This window comes from Carettochelys insculpta, chromosome 4 (assembly GCF_033958435.1).
Source record: "Carettochelys insculpta isolate YL-2023 chromosome 4, ASM3395843v1, whole genome shotgun sequence".
NCBI classification, from domain to species: Eukaryota; Metazoa; Chordata; order Testudines; family Carettochelyidae; genus Carettochelys; species Carettochelys insculpta.
In genome coordinates this window covers 48961997-48976925 of record NC_134140.1, presented here as the reverse complement: position 1 = coordinate 48976925, position 14929 = coordinate 48961997, and the positions used below count along the sequence as shown (strand labels likewise).

The 14929-nt window shown below is 41.2% G+C and overlaps 1 protein-coding gene across 1 annotated transcript in view; it reads right to left on the bottom strand.

Annotated features, from left to right (window-relative positions):
* Positions 1–14315, bottom strand: part of CWH43 (cell wall biogenesis 43 C-terminal homolog) — a 37045-nt gene extending 22730 nt beyond the window's left edge. The window contains exons 1-6 of the mRNA XM_074991809.1: positions 14147–14315; positions 10065–10185; positions 9728–9882; positions 6286–6481; positions 5033–5121; positions 1608–1862 (exon numbers count right to left, since the gene is read on the bottom strand). Coding sequence (XP_074847910.1) covers positions 1608–1862; positions 5033–5121; positions 6286–6481; positions 9728–9882; positions 10065–10185; positions 14147–14300 — 970 coding nt within the window. The 5' untranslated portion in view covers positions 14301–14315. The remainder of the gene's footprint in view (positions 1–1607; positions 1863–5032; positions 5122–6285; positions 6482–9727; positions 9883–10064; positions 10186–14146) is intronic.
* Positions 14316–14929: the final 614 nt, after the last annotated feature.

Here is a 14929-nt window from a genome sequence, read left to right as displayed (position 1 = left end):
TTCCCTACCCAAGCTGCAGTGAGAAAAAGGCAGGATATCGTACAGGAGGAGAGAGCAGGAAAGAGCACTGACACCTGAAAGAAACCAGAAGAAACAAGACTTTTGCCGAAAGCCATGGTGTTGTGGGGGGCGGCGGAAATATAGTAATAAACGGTCTCCTGGTGTAAGAACAAAAAAGTTTTGTAAGCAACAGAATAGGGCTAAAAACCCAGAAACTATAACTCCCCTAGATCTTCCTCTGAAGACTCAGAGGATCATCTCCTTAGCTAAGGTAAATTGGTGTACCTCCACTGACTGCCATAGCTCTAACTCTTAGCTTGGATGTTGCCAACCGAAAAGCACAGGGACCCCTTCTTTATTATCACCCACTGGCCACACTCTCTGAGTGTCATAGAGATGGATTTGTATAGCAATCTGTGCTCTGGAAAAGCATTATTTCTGAGAGTATTTGACCTTCTTCACATACACCTTTTTAAAATAAAATTTAGTGAATTGTGAAGGCTGGATATCTTCCAAGAGCAAAGAAAGCTAAAATAATACATGTAAATAAAAAGTTGAGAATTATTCCTACAGTATTTGAAACAGGACTCATTCAGCCTGAGAATTTAAAGAGATAGAGGGATAGTAAAAGCACATCTGCATCCTAAAACCGCCTGGACAACCATGCATCTAGTAAAGTATATAAAGAATACTTTCCCCACTCAAAATATAATATAATCAATCACACATGAATATCATTTACCTGGGCATGGTAAAAAACGATACCTGGTTACCATGGCTTTGTTTACCATAGGTGATAAATGATGCTTTAGAAACATTTTCCTGGACATAGCCATGGCAGCAGAGCCTCTGGGCTTGGTGCTAGTGGCCAGTGGGATGCTGGGCCAGTAGCTGAGTGGAACTCAGAGCCAGCAGTGCAGCCCTCCCAGACCAGCAGCTCTGGAAGTGGTGATCCCAAGCACTAGGGATGTAAGCGCTGGCACACCCAAAGCCTGAGGGTGCTGCTGTACCCCCACCCCTACTTCCCACCCCTACTGATGTACTGCCTATTAGTCTTGCCTCTCTGACACCAATATGCCTGGGTCTGAGCTGGTGAGCAGTTACAGCAAAGATGAAGTTGGTAAGATGTAAACTTCACAAGCACCATTAAGACAGACTTACCTCCATGGTTTCTGAGAGCCCGTGCCTGTGAATGCGAGGCCCACTTTGTACTGGCCATTATTTTCTGCCATGTCACACAGCAAACTCAGGTCCCATTTACTAGCAGCTACCACCTCTGAGTCTCCTTTACAATATTCCCAGATCTCTCTGTTCCATTGAATGCTGACTATCTTCACTCCATTTTGCTTGAGTTAAATATTTTATTTCTGCCCATATTTTACACCAATTTTAAACAAAACAGAACTTGTAGATTTGTATTTTTTTCATTATTTTTCTTATCTGGCTGTCTTTCCACATGGATAACTCCCAAGACATTCGAGTCAACTGGAGATGTGCATGGGGAAGGATCACAGAACTGAATTTACTGCTTTAAATGATTGCTTCAGACTTAAAAAAAAAAAAAGTATAATTTTCTCAGTTATCTTTGTTCCAGATCACAAACATACCTATCAGAAGGTGGGAGCTCTCTCTAGCATAAATTCCTCCTGGCACAAATTTATACGCTGTGCACCACACACAGAATATCATCTCTAGGACATAGACAAACATCGCCGTACTCATGGCTTTTCCAGGATGCAGACAGCTAATAAAATGCCCCATCAGTCGTGGCCACATAGACATGGTAAAGACAGCAAGAATGCAGCCTCCTATAGCTGCACCCCAAGTCTTAAAGTAAAGGAGACCAGCTGCTGATGCCATGCCTGTGAAAGGAGACAAAATGAGGTCACAATGAGTCATGATCACGTACACATTATTTTCCTCCTTATGTTCACTCTTGCTTTGAAAAATGCAGTTAGAAATATTCTGTATTTAAGAGAAATTCTGAGTGTGGTTACAGTGAGAATGGGCACTCCGGTAGTATTATTAGGGGTGGCAATTCCTTACAGTTACTGAAAGACGCCCTGAGCACATTTTCTTAAGCATCGTTTACTACACTCTAGAAAATATCAAGAGCTAAACTCAAATATTTTCTTTTGCAGAAAAACAACTTATGATAAGATAAGGGCAGTGCAAAATATAATAGGTGGGGAGAGGAGACACCCTTCCTCTTATCTATCTCTCCACCCAGCTTCATCATCATCATCAATAACCGAGGGCTCAGCGCCCGTTGGTGTCTGATGCCTCTCTCACTATTTCCTTCCATCTTTCCCTATCCAGTGCAGTGTGGCTTAGTTTCTGTAGACTAGCTGCGCATCATTCTACTACATCATCTATCCATTCTCTGTGGGGTCTGCCTCTCCTATTTGAGGCGTCCATTATGCCGAATACTAGGGTCTTGATTTTTCATTCGTCGTTCATTCTGCAAATATGTCCAAATAGTTGTAGCTTCCATTTTATAACCTTCTGCAGCAGGTTCTTCACCCAGCTTCCCCTTGCTTTAATACATCACTTGAGTGATGTAGCCACACGACAGCCAGGAACATACTGTTAACCTTTCACAAACTCCAGTGTACTTACCTTACTGTCACTAACTGCAGTGGGACTTGGTCCCAAACAGACTACTGATAACATAGAATATGCTTATAAAAATAAAATATTTTTGTAGTGGGGATTATTTCTCCTACCCAAACAACTATTGCTTTGCGATCATGCATACAGGTTGAAGCTCTCTAGTCTGGCACCCTCATGATCTGACCAGTGCCAAACAAGAGAATTTCCCAGGCCATGGGAGGTCAATACTGTCCAGCACATTACCAACACTTCCACTGCATACTGGGCACATAGAAGACATATAGGAGTAAATTAGAGCTAAATGACAGCACCAAACACCGAGCCAGAAGTGGCGGCTATAAACCAAGGTTGTTGGACCATGAGAAACTTGGCCATGCCCGTGATAAATGGAGAGCTGGTTAACTGCTGGATTACAGATGTTGCCAGATGAGACAGTGCTAGACTAGAGAGGTTCAGCCTGTACTGGTAAATTTGTAATTTTTTTTCTTTGACAATTGAGATTACTAACTTTTTTCAGTACACAGAAAAGGAGTCGTAGCACTTTAAAGACTAACAAAATAATATATTAGGTGATGAGCTTTCATGGGACAGACCCACTTCTTCAGAATTTTCCATACTGGAAGAAGTGGGTCTGTCCCACAAAAGCTCATCACCTAATGCTTTATTTTTATTAGTCTTTGAAGTGCTACAGGACTGCTGTTTTGTTTTGTGAAGACACAGACTAAACACACCTACCTCTCTTAAATTATTTTTCCCAGTGCAAATGCATGATTGAATTCAATAGTCAATTGATGTTTGATTAGAATTAGTGATGGAGGTACAGTACAAATAAAATGATACTAGCAATGCAGCCAGAATGTGTTTTATTATGCCAGTATCAACACAATCAGATTTATTAGGATCACTTTTGTTTGCAGCATTGACACCTCAATATTTTATTGTGATTCTCATGGTATCTGGCATTTCATTGTAAGTCCCATTTCCTGGAATAAGTGATAATGGAAGAATCTCAGCTTCCATTAAAAATAAAAGTTAAGTTTCTAGCCCCTGTGGTTGCAGGAAACAGCTTGAAAATGTGACCCTACAGCATTCTGTAGGCTTAAAACACAAAAGGTATATTTAATGTTGGATTCTTTTTACTATCTTTTAATATCTCTTTATTTGCAGAGAGAAGGACATTATTTTTGCTCATTTGGGACTGGCAACACCACAGAGCACTGCACTGTTCTTTGGATTTCTCTCCAAATACATCTAGGAATAGATCTAGAGATCAATGAGGCAGAGGTCACTTTTCAACACCATTTTACATTCACATTGGATAAAATTCTCAGGGCTTCCAGAAAGTCTGAATGGGCTTCAAATGCCTGCAGCAAAAAAACAGAGCAGTGCTTCTTGCAGTTCTTGTTGGCCATGGTTTGCCATTCCCCACCAATGGGAGCCACAAGAAGTGCAACGGGCCAGGCCATCGCTTTCCACACCTTCTGCTGGCTGGGAATGGCAAACATAGGCCAATAGGAGCTGCAAACAGCTGTACCAGCAGACACATGGGCAAATAAAGCATTCACTGGCCCATCTGGGGCTAATCTTGCTGAAATGAGCCTGGCCTGCAGGCCACTTATTGCCCACCCCTGGCCTAGATCCAATAGTTCCTCCCTAGCACCCATTCACCATTGCTGCCTTCCCAGCATCCAGTGGCTCACTATGTACTGGCAGAATCAGAGACACAATCTCTGTAGCCAGAGGCAGGAGCTCGATTTGTCCCAAAAGAGAATTTCTGATTAAACACTAAGGCTGTGGCCACACTTGGGCAAAATTACAAAAGGGCCATGCTAATGGCCAAATCGGAGAATACTAATGAGCCATTGAAATGAATATTCAGCACCTCATTCACATGCTTCCGGCCACTATATTCATTTCAGTGCCTCATTAGTATTCTCCGATTTGGCCATTAGCATGGCCCTTTTGCAATTTTGCCCAAGTGTAGACAAGGCCTAAGTGTTTGCATTTTCTGTACAGCCCAATCAAGGGACACAGTAGTGAGTGTTTGCTGGCCCAGTCCCAAAGTGCACACATATTATGAAAGATGAACAAATCAGACCACACTCAAGGGGTCCAGATCCCCAGCTGGTGTCACTTATAGAAACAGTAATTTACATTAGGCTGGAACTCTGGCATTGATTCTTAGGCATGGCCCAAAATGCACAGGTACAATAAGAGTGGCACTGTAGGAACGGCAGGATCAAATAGCCAGCACATAGATAACAAATGCCAATTATTAATAGAACTCTTTTCTTCAGCATCTATTCCAGAAATGAAGAAAGAGAAAATGCTATTTTAGGCATCAGGGCACAAAGAAAGAGGAAAGATTTACATGAGATATTGGAAATAAAGTAATGAAGCACATCCAGCATGCTCTTACCTATAAGACACCAGCCAAAACTGGTGATAGAAGACCAAGACAAAAAGGAAAGCATCACTCCATGGGCCATTCCCAACAGAACTGCACCTCTGTGAAAGAAAACAAATACACATCACTGTAATCTTGTAATACATGATGCTGAAAGCTAGACTTGCAGGCTAAACAGACAATATTTCTGCAGAAAAAAAGTTACCAATAATATTGTACTATCCTTTTAGAGAATCTTAATTTGAGCAAGATATATTCAGCTTGTAGAGATCACTTCCAATTTCATTCTTCAGAGAAGCAAAAGTGTTCAGTTTACAATATTGCAGGACTTCTAAATACACAGAAATACATCGTTAACAACCAATGAAAGTCTACAAGATTAGGTACAAAAAGAAAAAGGGTGGCTGGAAGATGAGAAATCCAGGCTAAAGAGAAATAGTCACATAGTTTCTACAAATGGACTATATATCATATAACGGTGTAATGGTCTTGGGTGGTGCTTTTGCATGTTAAGCCACAAACTATCAAGGACACTAAAGTCGCTACTATACTGAGTTAGTAAACTAACAGGATGACAGATCTAGGTTTTTGGGGGTGTTTTCTAGATTTTGGAGTTCTGATGAACAAGATACAGCCGAGGGACCATTGCTCCAGTTATCACTTAGTTAAAACTCCTGCTGATATCTGTGTAAATATTATAGAATCTGGCGCATGAGTACCACAAAACTTTATTGCATCTGTATTTCTAAAGTGATGCAATTTCATGTTAATTTATAAATTTGCTTACTAGCTTTAGTTATATTATGTCTGATTCTGTTCACAATTAAATCAAAGAGCAGAATTGGGTTGATTTTTTTTAACTTCTAGCAAAATCTTTTACACTAATGTAACTGAATGACATGTTTTAATTTTAAAATATTTTAGTGTAATAAATCAGATGTTTACCTGAAATACCAACTCTCCCAAGTTATATACGAGTAGAACCCACATGACCCAGTCAAGGATCGGAGGCTAACTGTGCTAGGAACACCCTTTGGGGTTCAACCCAGATCAGTATGAGTCATAGTGAGGCACTTTATATCTGAAAACAAATATGACTGAGAAGGACTTTGTTCCCTCTGATTACCTACCTCCAGTTTATACATAAAGGCCGCAATCCTGAAATGAGTTCTGTGTGGGAATAATCCTGCACCCATGTGAGTGAGACTGTAGGATTGGCATTTTAGTTACTACTTTACCAAGAAAGAAAAAAAAATTTCTCTCACCCAAATGGATTAGGGTCTGGCCCAGGGTTTGGATGTCCACTCACAGCCCACCTAGCAACAAGTGAGACCTCTCCAAATATCCATAAGATGAGGAACATTAGACTGCCAAAAGCTGCTCCTGACACAAGCCAGTTAGATCTAGGGATGGTTACTTTTGCTGCATCACCAGTCTTGTTTGTTTCTCGCTTCACACTATCTGTGCATAGAATAATTACATGAACACACAGTACATGTGTGCAAACAATTTAAATCTTTTTAGCAGGGTTTGTTAAGAAGAAACAGTGAGGATCACAGAACAGTCCTGAAAGTTTACCAAACCAGGTACAAAAATCCATCACTTCCTCTCTACCATGATGACTGATAATAGAAAAATGTAATTATATTCTACTAGATGGTCAGAAAGAAATAAATCTACTCATTCTGGGTGACAAAGATTTTCCTCTTCTGATTAGTCACGCCACCATAACTTATTCGCAAAAATTTTTTAAGTTCTCTTAAACTGAACACACACAAGCAAGCTTTAAACTATCTGGGATATTAAAAATCAGTAGAAAAATTACTGAAAATTAATTAACCAGAGCCTGTTTTCTGAAACCCAAAACAATGATAAGAACAAAACTCAATACTTCCAAAGAAAACAAAATAAAGGTCCTCTCCCTTGCCAATTTCACCTTTTCCCCACTTGGTTTAGACCTTCTCTCTGTAGAGTGAGTGTTTAGCTTTACTGTACAGGGCACACGGCAAGGTCAACCAACTGATACTTTTCTACAAGGAAAAAAAACAAGATTATAAAACTTTGAAAATCAGAATGAACTCTGACTGTAAAATCTTAGATTGACATAAATGCCAGTTGTTGACTCTAACCAAATGTGCAAAAGGTGTTTGGCCTATTATTAAACTCCTCAAAAGCAGAGAAATGGAAAAATGTTTTCTGAGTCTTTAAAACATAACATTGTCATTCACATCATCTGTTAGTACAAGCACTCCGTATTTCGGGCAGCTAAAAGCTACTAGAACAATATTATCCAACCCACACAGGCTCCTGAACCCATAGTTAGGCACCTATGCAACTGTAGTTTGATTATTAGAGGTGCTGTGTGACAGACCGAGAACAACAGAGAAGACTGTCATCTCTAGCCAGAATGAGAGATTCATCTCCAGAGCTTAAGGGACTGAGACATCAGACTTTGAACATCACATGAGAGCATACAGAAAACATAGGGCCATTTAAAGAGGATTTTACAACTTCCTGAAGCCTTAATAATGAAGGCATACAAAAAAAGACCCAATAAGCACTCAAACGCCTCTGCAGTATTTTGTACCATATATGGCATATACAGAATGCATGACTGCCCAGAGTGGTATACAGATGATGAAACAAATACAATAGCATCATGTAATCTGCGTGGATGCACACACACGCACGCGCACACACACGTGTGTGAGGATTTCAGGTGGACTGCCTTGAACTACCCATTCCAACTTTGACTGCTTTCCTCTCAGGGTTTTAAAATATGTATCAGTCTGTATGGGGTACCACTATTGTGTCATTTTGTCCACTGAGTGCAAATCTTAGGTGGATGAAGGTGTATACAGAGGAGTGAATAACCTGATTTGGTCTTAGAATTTGGGTTTATTTTCTTGCCTTAACCACATAATGGAGAGGGGCACATGTCTGGTGCTTTCCACCCCATCTCCCCCCCCGCCCCCAACACACACACACACTTCTGTTGGGCAGCCTATAAGCAAGGTAGGAGCTTTGATTTTCTTTCATGTTTTTCTTCCCTTTCCCCACTTTCTTCTCTTTACTGTGTCCTGCCACCATTACATGATCTGAAGCTGGTCAAAAGGCAAGTGGCAGGACACCAACTAGGAAGTACACATAAGAGGCCAAGTTTGTGTGGCTAATCTGCCACATGGAAGAAACTAGGGAAAGGCAGTTACCTACTGTAGAGAAGTACTTTATATATCTAGGACTCCTCCTCACTCCCAGACTGGCACCCTATCACAGCAGTGTGCAAATTGGGGGCATGGGCCCCCACAGGTTGGTGTGAAATTTGATAAGGGGGGGCACAGCAGAAAGATCTCAGACTCATCCAGCTCATTAAAAATGTTGAACTACGTTACTGTTTATGTGTGTGTATTCACATTTATACACCAATTAATATTTTATATTTGACATACTTATTTTCTTACATATGCCAAAAGGTTTTTTTCCCCCACCATATGAACATAATGGAAATTTCCATCAGTTTGGATTATATTAGACAGGTTGCTGGGGGGGTAAGACAGGGCTGCTAATTGCAGGGACAAAAAGCGAGGACTGATGTAAAAAGTTTGCTCAGCCCTGCCCTATCATACAGTGTTTTAGTCTTTGGGTTGAAGCTTCGCACTGTATGGGTAATGGGTACACCTACAGTAGAGATTTCTTAGACAAAACCGGAGTTTTGTCAACAAAACTTGCAGAACAGCTACACACAAAATGTGTTTTGCTGACAAAGTATGGCCAAAAAAAGCTGCGTAGATGCTCCAGGGAGCCCTTTTGTTGAACGAGCAAATCAAAAGATAGATCTGCTTTTATGTGTAGATGCAATCTGTCAACAGAAGGTTTTGCCAGAACATCTCTTCTGACAGTAACTTCTGTAGACAGATGGCTGTAGTGTAGATGTAGCCTAAGTGAAAATCCACTGCCACTCCATTTAGGCATAGCTGTAACCAATCAAATAGGCACACTTCAGGGGGCACACGATATGAGTATTGCTGTATTAATATCAGCAATGTGCATCACTAGCCAAACCCATGTACTATAGCCCATTTAAATGAAGAAAGCAGCTCTTTATTTATATATTCTGCCAACTGAGAGACAAGTAAAAGCACCTTATAAAGTACACAAATGTGTCAATGCATGAAAGAACAGTATGGATGCATCTGCACTTGCATTCTTCTTTTGAAAAAGGTATGCAAATGAGGTAAACAAAAATGGAAATGAGGTATATATTTGCATACCTGGCATATCATTTGCCTATTCTAATTTCAAAAGAGCTTCTTTAGAAAGAAGAAAGCCAGTGTAGATGCTGCTCTTTCAAAAGTAAACCCATCTTCAAAAGAATCCCTCTTCCATTTATTTAATGGGAAGAAGGATTCTTTTGAAGATGGGGTTTACTTTCAAAAGAGCGGCATCTACACTGGCATTCTTCATTCAAAAGAAGCTCTTTCAAAATTAGAATATGCAAATGAGGTACCAAATATGCAAATTTATATCACATTGACTTTTTGATTTACCTCATTTGCACACCTCTTTCGAAAGAGGAATGCAAATGTAGACACACACTATCTGATTTTACAAAAGACATTAACTTTTGCCTTTGTGCAACATTAAGACCTGGATAGGGTCAGATTGTTTTTTTAAAAAAAAAAAAAAAAAAAAAAGTGATTTGTTTACCTGCATAAATTCGATCAACAGTTGCTATAAAACCCAACATCAGTATAATGGTGTTGGCAGTCTGACAGCTCCATATTGGATTTAGTGAAGTATACCAGATTCGGAGTACCAGTAGAAGAATCTTCCCCAGTATGAATCCCCAAATCCTGTTGTACCTATAAATATAGAATTGATTCTTGAATAGCTGGTGTATATTGTAACAGATGTCATAGTGAATATCAGGTCTTAGTTACTGCACAATCACTGCATGCAATTTTAAACTGATATTCAGTTCATGAATTTATCAATAAAGAGAAGCCATTTGCACTCATGTAATTTTTATGAGTGTGGACAATACCTCTGTAAACTGTTTCCTGACCACCATGTTACTGTTTGAACCATGAGAGAGGAACAAACTCCTGGAGCCAAGATCAGTATTCGGAGTGTAGCGTTTGGAGCTTGGTATGAAGCTATGCTTCCTGCAAACAAACAAACAGACACTGACTTTATTGGATGTATTTGTCAGTCATTTGAATACTAAATCTGTCCACCAAAATGTTTGCAACTCATCCCATCTTAATATCTTCTGCAAGTTTTACAAGCACACTCTCAAACTCCATTATCCAAACCACTAATTAAAATATTGGCGAGTACCAGACCCAGGACTGATCCCTGGAAGACCCCGCTAGATACACCCTCCCATTTTGCCACAGTGTAAAAAATATGTTGTCCACTTAGTGGTATATATTGCAAGCAGCATCTCAGGGTGCCTTAAACAGGATAAAGGTTGTCATTTCTTCTTAAGTATTGTACATGAAAGAAGGATTAAAAGCAATTCTTTACATTTTTCAGAAGTTATTCCCCTTTACAATTCACAGTTAGCATTCTATGGATTCCACCACTTGAGAACACATTGTCATTCACCACTGCAAATAGATTCCTTTTTCCTTTATTTATACCAGACTGTGAGTTATATAAACTCACAAAGGTTAAACCACAGGACTGTGAATCAGGCGATTCATGTTTTATTCACAGCTGGGCCACACACCTCTTGTGTATCCCTTTGGTCAAGTTGATTAACTTTTCTATGTAGCTGGTGTTAAAGTTCAGAAGGGTGTTTATATTGTATAATCCTTTAAAGCGCAGATCCTCTGTATTACACAACATCTGTGTTTTTGTCCAGGTCTAAATTAAGAGTAATCACAAAGGAAAATGTCCCAGGGCATTGCAACTCATTTTAGTTTTTGCTCAAATGTACAGCTGCAGTTAAAAACCAGCAAATAAATCAGGATGGGCAAGGAATGGAATAAAAATGTAATGCCATGTGTCTAAGTGATGGGATATCCTCTCCTAGAATACTATTTTCTCTTTTGGCTGCCCTGTCTCTAAATGTGGTAGAGTAGAATTAAGGGGTTCAGAGATAGACAAAGTGATTAGAAGCCTATAGAAACTTCCATTTAATCATCGCAAGACAGCTGTGTTAGTCTGTGTTCTATCAGAACAAAAAGGAAGTCCAGTGGCACTTTAAAGACTAACAAAATAATTTATTAGGTGGTGAGCTTTCGTCTGAAGAAGCGGGTCTATCCCATGAAAGTTCACCACCTAATAAATTATTTTGTTAGTCTCTAAAGTGCTACTGGACTGCTTTTTTGTTTCCATTTGATCAGAGATTGAACAGACAAATGGCTTAGTATGGAGCAGAGATGAGCGAGGGGCTGCAAGATAGTCTCCTTGGGGTTTTTGCCCAGCTGGTGGGAGACCCTGGCCAGGCCTAATTACGTACATGGTGTGGCTTATTAGGGTTGCCAACTTTCTGACTGCAAAATAACAAATATGATTGTTCCCCTGCATCCCCAAGGCCCTCCCCTTCTCAGTGGCCCCATCCCCACTCACTCCACTCTCTCTTCTTCCATTGCTCACTTTCTCCCACCCCCACGTGTTCACTAATTTTCTCTGGGCCCACGCACCCCCTATGAGGTGCAGCTCACCACTAAGCCGCACAAAAGGGTTTGAGGCTGCAGCAGGGAGAGATCTCTCTTCCTAAGCTCTGCAGCTGCTGGCGACAACTGTGCTGAAGCCAGTGGCAACTGGTGAGGGAATTCCAGGAGGGACACCAGACACGCACAACCCAGCTGCCCCCACCAAGCCTCTCCCCCTCCCTGCACTGCCCCACCCTGCTCCCTGCCCTACAGCTTGCATTGCTCATGGGCCACCTCAATTGGGGAGGGGCAAGACTGCCTCCCCACTCACCATCAATGGTGCACCACTGAGGATGAGTGCAGAGGGGGAGGAGGCTGGGCTGGGTGCCGGGGATGCATGTGACATCCCACCCGTGCACCTCCCATGCATCGCCTCACCTGAAGTTGCAGTGCCTCATTAGCATAATGGCAGCTACGGCGATTCGAAAGTGCGGCTTTTCAAATCGTGCACCACCCATGGAGACGGAACCTTCCGAAAGGACCCCCCCAGTTTTTGAAAGCCCTTCTTCCTATCTGGTGATCAGAAGAAGGGCTTTCGAAAACTGGGGGGGGACCTTTCAGAAAGTCCCGTCTCCGTGGGCAGTGCATGATTCGAAAAGCCGCACTTCCGAATTGCCTCGGCCGCTATTATGCTAATGAGGTGCTGCATATTCATTGCAGCACCTCATTAGCATATTTTGAACCCGCTCATTAACATGCCCCTTTCGAAAGGAAGGGGCTCGTGTAGACCCAGCCACAGTGTATACTTCTGGGTTGGCACATGCCTGATAAACGACTTCATTACCATTCAATGGCTCTTTCACAGGTTCAATGTTACGCTAATAGGTCTGACAAGCTTGAAGGATTTTCACTTTTAAATTACTAAATCTACTTTGGGGGAAGATTCATCAGCTGCTGTGGGCGCCTGCAGAAAGAGTAAGAACACGGATGAGAAGAGAGGAGCTGTTGAGTACTAACTCCCAGGGAAGGCACTGCCTCCCTTGGCCTCTTATACATGTTGCCCATGTGCACTGCTGATTGGACTTTTAACAGCCTGGTCAGCAGTGCTGGTCACAACCACGAAATCACTTTTCAACCAGGTGTTCTAGTCAAAAAACAGACACTTGGCAACCCCGTGGCTTATAGAAGGGCCCAGTTCCTTACTTCTTGCAGAGGGGACCCTGCTCTTTTCCAGCCTTCTAAGTCTTTTCTGGTGGGGGATCAGAAGAAACACTAAATGTCCCAGCACTACAGAAAATAACTTCTTCCCAAAGCTTCTCCAGGGGGAAACAAGGCCAACACTACCTTACTTTCAAGGCTGCCTGCACAGTGGATTTTCAAGGAGTCGTTCGGGCTGGGCTGCTGAATCAAACACTGTCAGGCTTACCCAGGGAGTTCACTGCACTCCCTGAGAAGCTGGGGTGGAGATCTCCTGGATAGGAGCTCCCCTTCTGGCTCCAGGACTTGCTCCAGCAGTTTCCTGCTCAGGGTGATCTCTTCCCTCATCTAACTAGTCTCCTTTTAAAAAAGCCTCCTGCCTACATGTGCCATACATGGTCTTCAAGGGCAGGAGTAGCTTTGCACACAGGGCTGCTCTCGCACCTTTCCTCATAACAATGGGTCATAGTGACCCCTTCACAGAACAGAAATGATAGAGAGATGCAAAATAATGTCTGGTGTGGAGGAAGTGAATGCGATGTTCTGTTTATCCTCTCTTCTAATACAAGAAAGAGGGGACAATTAATTACATTGAAAAACATTTAAGTGTTCTGTGAAATACCTTTTACCCCACTTTAATAAACCAGCAGAAATTGATTGCCAACCCCATATAACTGAGACCCAAAACCTCTGCAATCGAAAGTAAATATTTATACAAAAGAGAAAGAACATGCATAATTAATCAAAATAAAATAAAAGCATGAACAAACAAATATTATAATAAAGAGGAGAAATAAACCCTCATATTTCAGGGCATAAGCCTGCTGCTAACTGATGGGATAGACTGAAGCTTTCCCCTTGAGCAGATCATTTTGTGTCCATCACTGGATTTTTTTTTTTGCCTGTCTTCAAAATATCTGGTCCCTGGCAGCTATCCAGGATCTGGCACTTGTGTACACAGACCACTGATCCAATCCAGCATGCCAGTTTTTTTGTAATAGAGTTTTAAAAGGATTTTTCCTGTAGAATAGCGCTTTGTGCTAAAATAAGAGGCCCTATGTACAAACAGAATTATAACTGGCTTTGCCTTTAGCTATGCATTCTAAAAAACAATGCCATGAATGCCTGAGATACTTCTCATAATTTACTGAAAAGCTCAAGAGAAGAAGGCAGAGGAGAAGGACAGTCCATTTCTGTGTGCTTTCAAAGTCACTTAAAATTAAAAACTGGAATATTTACTCTTGTAGCTAGATAGTATGGTGATGGGTATATTTGGAACATCTTACATTGATTAAAGGTTAAGCGCACTACAAAGTATACTTACCAATCATAGTCAGCCTGAGCAGAGCGAGGATATACTGGTTGTTTGCCAATTTCCATAAAGGACTGAATATTAATAATACTGGAGAAAGGAAAGCAATAGCAAAAGCTTCCAAACCAGTAAGTGCCAATATTTGTAAAGGGAAGTAATAGATCATGGGTGGAAGTGCATGGTAGAGTGACCAGGAAATGTAGCCTAAAATAAAGAAAAAAATTACATTATATATTTCCCCCATCTCATTCTTAATATGAGATTTCCTGAAAGTACTCTTTAGTGTTTAAAAAGCTGAACTTTGACTAGAGAACCATGACTTTTCTGGAAAGCAACATTTTCTTTTTCATTTTAAATAATTTCATTTGCCATAGAAACTAGAAGGCTAGGAAGGAAACAGCCAACTGCTCACAGAATCGGAAAATACAGGGTGGGACAGTTGCCCGCCCTACCTTACTTCAGACTGACAATTTTTCTACCAGACAGTAAGTGCAGACAGATGAAGAGTCATACCACATCTTAAACAGAAGTATCAAATGATGAGTCAAATAGACCAAGGCCTTGATCTTGCAAGAGGATCTGTTCAGAAGCTCTGTACGGGTCTGTACAGGGGGATTGGTAATGGCAGATCTGACAAGAGGATCAGGGCCCAGTGCATGAGTCTAGCGATTTGGTTTACACCAACCATGCTAAACAGGGACAGAGTGTGGCGTTGACCTTGCAGCTGCTTACAAAATGTAAGGCCTCAACTCTACTAATCCTTATGCACATCCTTCACTTAGGGTTGCCAACTCT